Consider the following 5,644-nt stretch of genomic DNA (forward strand, 5'->3'; position numbering starts at 1 on the left):
ACCAGAACTGTCCGTCGGGAGCTCCACAGGGTCAATATACACGGCCGGGCTGCTATAGACAAACCTTTGTTCACTCATGCCAATGCCAAACGTTGGTTTCAATGGTGGAAGGAGCTCAAATCTTGGGCTGTGGACAATGTGAAACATGTATTATGGCAAAAACTGGAAAGATGATACGAAACGATTGCCCTGCGATGGACTGGCGACATGTCCAGGGTGTACCCCGCCTCCCGTCCATAGACTGCTGGAGATAGGCACCAGCTCCCCCACGACCCACTATGGAATAAGCGGTAGAAAATGACTGACTGACTGTCTGATACAAAACGAAGATGGTGCTAAATAATTCAGTAGAAGGTTGAAGAAGCTGAAAGAAGTGCTGGAAGAAACATAAAATGGGGAAGGATAATAACTAGACTATACCTGGGACACTTGGGACTTAATTCAAAATTACATTATATATTATAATGGAGAAACATGAGGAAGGAAGATATGAATTCTGAGGGGAAAGTGAAGCATTAGAATATGTAATGTAAAACTGTGGGAAATAACAGAGAGAAAGAACAGAATTAATAAGGAGTCTTGGACAGGTAAAAGAACCATATAATCTTACAGGTCTATTAAGAAAAAAGTCCTTTTTGATGTCAGCTATAAGATAATATTTCGTTATTTCATGTTAAATGGGTTATTTTAAAGAAGATAGGTTTTGTTTCTTTTGGAGCATGCTTGTCCTGATTCACACTCCTTACCGATTGGTGGCAGTAAATATTATACTGTCATTAAAACTCAAGAAGAAGACAAAAGGGGCGTTATTGTTGTGTAAGAATCGCAGAGCAACCTCAGAAGAAGACACGGTGTGTTTTTGTTCTGCATTATTGTCAAACATGTCTTTTCTGCGGTTTTGTGTGTCAGCTAGCAGACGGGTCGTGTCTCGGACCGCAGCTGTGGACTCGGTGTTTCCAGGTTGGTATCAAGCCGAGGTTCCGGAGGCTCGCCTGTGGATAGTTTTCATACAAACTCTAGATGGTTTATAGTTCTGCTGTGAACGCTGATGAGGTAGAGCAGTTAGCATGCTGTTTTTGTTCAGGCTCTGCAAGGTCAGCCAGCGGAGCCCTCAAGGACCAGGAGCCGCCGAGGAGGGCCAAAACCCCGCAGGGCCGCTTCGATGCTCCGGAGAAGAACACCGATGTTCTAGAAAGTGAGAACGTCTTATTACTGAGTTCGGTATTTATTCTGCTAATGTTATGATTTTGACCTTCATTTAATGAAACCCAACATTCATTTTGTCAGACCAATAAAAACTAAGTTTAATCCGGATATTATTATGTTATTATAACTTATTTAACCAGGTAGATCTCGTTGAGACAAAAATCTGTTTTTCTAGAGAGACCTGGCGAAGTACGGCAGCATAACACAGACCTGAGCAGTCATAAAACCACAGGTATCAAGTTAAAACCCATCATGGTAAATAAAAGAAGAACAATCAAATTAAAAATAGGACTAAAATACAAAGTATGGCCTTAAAAACGTTACAAGAGACCAACATCTTCAACTTGAAGTTTTCCTCCAGGTGATTCCAGCCTGGAAGAGCAGCAACCTGGAACCTGAGGTACAGTTCATAAAATGAACTCATCTAAGTGCAGAGAATAACCTCCTAACAACAATAAACAGGAGATAAGGGGGAAGATGGCTTCATAAATAAGATTATACCAGTGATAGAATCTGGAGGTGAATAAGACATTCTGTCCAACACTGGTATACAAAAGATGAACAGCTTGACGACCAGTGATAAGACATAAGGCTCCATAATATATAGAATCCAACGTATGCAACCAATAAGAAGATGTATGCGTATCAATCATGTCACCATAGTCTAAGATGAGCAAAAAAAGTGGGGGTGACGTTTCCTTGCCTCAAAAGATAATTCTGTAATAAAACCCTCATTTCAGCTTCAACTTATTTACCAGCTGTTGAATGTGGTCCAGAAATGAGCTGTACCAATGATGGGAGTTCTTCACTGGCACCTGGAGGAGTAGGAATCCAAGATGCTGCAGTCCAGTCCGGAGTATACTTGCAGCTTCTACTGGCATCTTTCTCAATGAGCTCACTTGTAAGCAGGAAAGAAAAAGTCCAGCAGAAATTGAGCCGCGAATAAAATCAGAACTGAATGCGTTCCTAAAAGGATCAGAACAATCCGACAAGACGGTGTAGAGAGATGAGAAAGAAGAGGAACCTTTAGACATGAAAGACCCAGACCAGAAATGTGGACCTAACAGTAAGTCCATGTTCTGGACTCAGTACTTGGTCTGAGCTCCTTTTACCTGAATTCCTGCATCAATGCAGCATAGAGGAGATCAACCTGTGGTTCTGCTGAGGAGTTCAGGAAGCCCATGTTGCTTTAATAGCAGAACTTTGGCTCATCTGCATTGTTGTTTCTGTGTGTCTGTTCTTCTTCATGACGACGGCCCAAAGATTCCCTCTCCACTCTTCTTTAGTTCTCTAGGACCTTGGATTTCCAAATGAAATGCAAACCATACTTTCATCTTAAATAACAGGACTGTGATATTTGTTTTCCATGTCCTGGATCCATCCGTCTGTGGTGGATCTTGAAGTTCTGACTCCAGCTGCTGTCCACTCTTTGTGAATCTCCATCAAACTCTTTAATGGGCTTTGATTCACAGTGCTGCTGTCACCCCGGTTGCTTGTGTACCCTCTTCTACCACACTTTTTCCTTCCTCTGAACTTTCCTTTAATAGGTCTGGATACAGTGCTGTGTGAACTGCCTCTGCAGCAGTGACTTCCCCTCCCTGAGGAGGGTGTCAGTGACTGGTAGCTGAACTGTTAGGTCAGCAGTCTTTCCCATGATTGTTTAGACCAGAACAAAACATTTCATTATTAAAAACCATCTTTATGGGCCTTATGTCATATTCTAATGTTCTGAGAAACTAAATTAATAGTTTTCATTGGGTGTAAGCCAGAAATATCTCTTTCTTTTCTCAGGACAATATTGCATTTACTGCTTTTCTTTAGTTAAATAAGAACAAGAGTAATTAAATAAACTCTTTGTAGCTGAAGAAATATAAAAGGAAAGAAAATGATCAGTTACTAAGAACGAGTGAAAACATGACATGAAGGGAAAGGATCCTGACTGGTGTTTTGTTTTTCTGCAGAGTTTCCAGATGACGTAAACCCTGAAACCAAAGAGAAAGGTGGTCCTCGGGGTCCAGAGCCCACCAGATATGGAGACTGGGAGAGGAAGGGCCGCTGCGTGGACTTCTAGTGAAGTCTCACCGTTTCCTGCCTGCAGTGTGAACACGTGCACTACTGTCAGAGGCAGCAAGATGCTGCTATGAGACTGAGACAAAGAGACCGTGTTTAGTTTTGTAAATATCTCCAGTCTGAACAAAATGGTGTCCCACATAGGAAACTAAAGGATGTTTTTGTCTAATTCCAACCTGCTACAAGTGTTTGTTCTGACTCTTTGGCTCATGTTGTTTTGCATTAACAGCGACGGTACACGGGATAAACCCTGGTTAGAAGAAAGTATTCACAAGTTTCCACAACGCAACAGTTCAGGGACAATATTCAGGTTCTGAGAACTGTCTTGGTCCCAATGAAGATTTGTAGCCTTTCAGTCGAGGAGGGCCATCTTCCCCTAACTACAATATAGCTGCTATTCTTAGATGTTCTGCAGCTGTAAAACGTAAGGGGGACAGGACCCAAGCAGGAACTGGACATGTGTTCATTTACATAAACCTAGACTGTGTGGAAAAGCACCAATAAAAGCTGGTCTGGTGATTTGAAATGAGATTAAAGACTATTAAAATGTGAGCCCTTGTTAAAACCAGAAAATGAAATCATTGGCTGTTCTGACGTTGGTTTCTCCATATGCTGTACAGATGAAGGTTTGGCTCTTACAACCCATAGGTCCAGTTTACCCTCTATACAGGTAACCACCAAGAACTTGTTCAGAAATCTTTCCAAACCAGGTCTGGAAGTGCAACTGGTCTGAAAATCCCTTAATTCTGTGTTAATCCCATGTCACTATGATTTACTGAGACCAAGTTGATGGAAATGTTCAAAATCTGAAGTGGCTGTGATGGATTTTTCTGTTCATGCAAACAATTTGCCACATTTCAGGAGGAAATTGGGGAGAAGTATGGAGCCATTTTGCTCCAGGGTTTTTTTCTTTTCTTGGGTGTGATGCTAAAAAGCAGGCATGACAAAGGACTACAAAATAAAATGGTGCATGACAGCAGTATTCAGGGTTATTACACTGCGTTGGTCCGATGTGGTCCAACTCAAAGATGAATTAACATTAATGGTGTTCTGATCCAGGAGAGAGTGAGTCCTAATGTTCAGTAACATCACTCCGTCCTGTCAGCACTGTAAGGATGTCCACATGAATAAAACTTAGGTTGGTATCAGGTTCAAAGTCTGGCCATGATTTCTTCAGGAAAACCAGAACAGTGTGTAATGAAATGTTTGCACTCTTTAGAAACTTGTATGTATGGATACAACCCAGATGTTAGGTGTAGTTTTTTTCTTTTTTCACTATTGGAGGAGCTATAGCTGGCATCAGATGGAGCATTCATTTTATAACCAGGAACCGGCAGGTTCTAGTCCCAGGGAACACCATCCATCTTCTATATCCATACCGTACACGGTCACAGGGGAGCTGGTGCCTATCTCCAGCAGGGTACACCCTGGACAGGTCCCCAATCCATCGCAAGGCAACACAGACACACAAGACAAACAACCATGCACACACACATTCATACTTAATGGCAATCAAGAGAGACAAATTGACCAAACAGTCACGTTTTCAGACTGTGGGAGGAAGTTGGAGTACCTGGAAAGAACCCATGCATGCACAGGGAGAACATGCAAACCATGCAGAAAGACCCCCGGCCAGGAGTCGAACCCAGGACAATTTTGCTGCAAGGCAACAGTGCTACCAACCACGCCATCATGCAACCACCAGGGAACACCAAGGTTTCAGCTACGCCTTGAAAACGGCTTGCTGAAATGTGATCACATTCAGGAACAGTTCCTTTGGCTTAAAGCCAGAGAAAATCCTGGAGTTGTCTCTGCTATATGGAGCATACAGAAATAAATCCCTCTACTGCTGCTGCACACTGCTGGTCAGGTGACAGAAAGATGGCTACTAAACCTTTCCCTGACTGAAAAGAAAGGCAAATTCAGCTTAAAAAATAGGGATAGTTATTACTTTGAAGCTAAGTTCCCACTCTTCTATTTCCCATTTCCTATGCTTCATCTCTACATTTTGGAATAAAATGGCATTTTTTGGCTGTTGTCACTAATTGTGCGGCTTAAAAAGTCACAATTATCCCCAATCAGACCTGTCTTGTGAGAGCTGAAAATGCTGCCAACCAACAGGAACCTTTAAACCTGTACAACTCATGAGGATCTGCATAAAGAAATAACCAAAACTCCAGAGATCTGAGGATAAACGTTGTCCTCTCTTTCATTCAGAATGACCAGCCTCTGCAAGTACACAGTAAGGGCTATAAATATGAATAGAAGTTGAGATTTGCATTTATTATTCAGTCTCTCTAATAGTTGTAATTGTGCGACTCAATGAGAGTGAGACATGCAGACCTCGTTTTGTCCACTGGGGGGAGTA

The 5,644-nt window shown here is 42.1% G+C and overlaps 1 protein-coding gene across 2 annotated transcripts; it reads left to right on the top strand.

Moving 5' to 3' along the window:
* Positions 1-797: 797 nt before the first annotated feature.
* Positions 798-4,426, top strand: sdhaf4 (succinate dehydrogenase complex assembly factor 4). 2 transcript variants are annotated; one of them, XM_047350855.1, is made up of 3 exons: positions 798-960; positions 1,085-1,216; positions 3,168-4,426. In XM_047350855.1, exons 1-3 carry the CDS (start codon positions 882-884, stop codon positions 3,275-3,277), a joined length of 321 nt encoding a protein of 106 aa, XP_047206811.1. In that variant the 5' UTR covers positions 798-881; the 3' UTR covers positions 3,278-4,426. The 2 variants fall into 2 exon arrangements, with proteins under 2 accessions (XP_047206811.1, XP_047206812.1); XM_047350856.1 differs by having other exon boundaries at positions 800-960; positions 1,085-1,195.
* The last annotated feature ends 1,218 nt before the right edge of the window (positions 4,427-5,644 follow it).

Source organism: Girardinichthys multiradiatus, chromosome 22 (assembly GCF_021462225.1).
Source record: "Girardinichthys multiradiatus isolate DD_20200921_A chromosome 22, DD_fGirMul_XY1, whole genome shotgun sequence".
NCBI classification, from domain to species: Eukaryota; Metazoa; Chordata; class Actinopteri; order Cyprinodontiformes; family Goodeidae; genus Girardinichthys; species Girardinichthys multiradiatus.

Coding starts and splice junctions, on each gene's coding strand:
- sdhaf4 (XM_047350855.1), top strand. CDS start 882: ATGTCTTTTCTGCGGTTTTGTGTGTCAGCTAGCAGACGGGTCGTGTCT. Junction 961..1,084: donor TGTGGACTCGGTGTTTCCAG/GTTGGTATCAAG, acceptor GTTTTTGTTCAG/GCTCTGCAAGGTCAGCCAGC. Junction 1,217..3,167: donor TGAGAACGTCTTATTACTGA/GTTCGGTATTTA, acceptor GTTTTTCTGCAG/AGTTTCCAGATGACGTAAAC.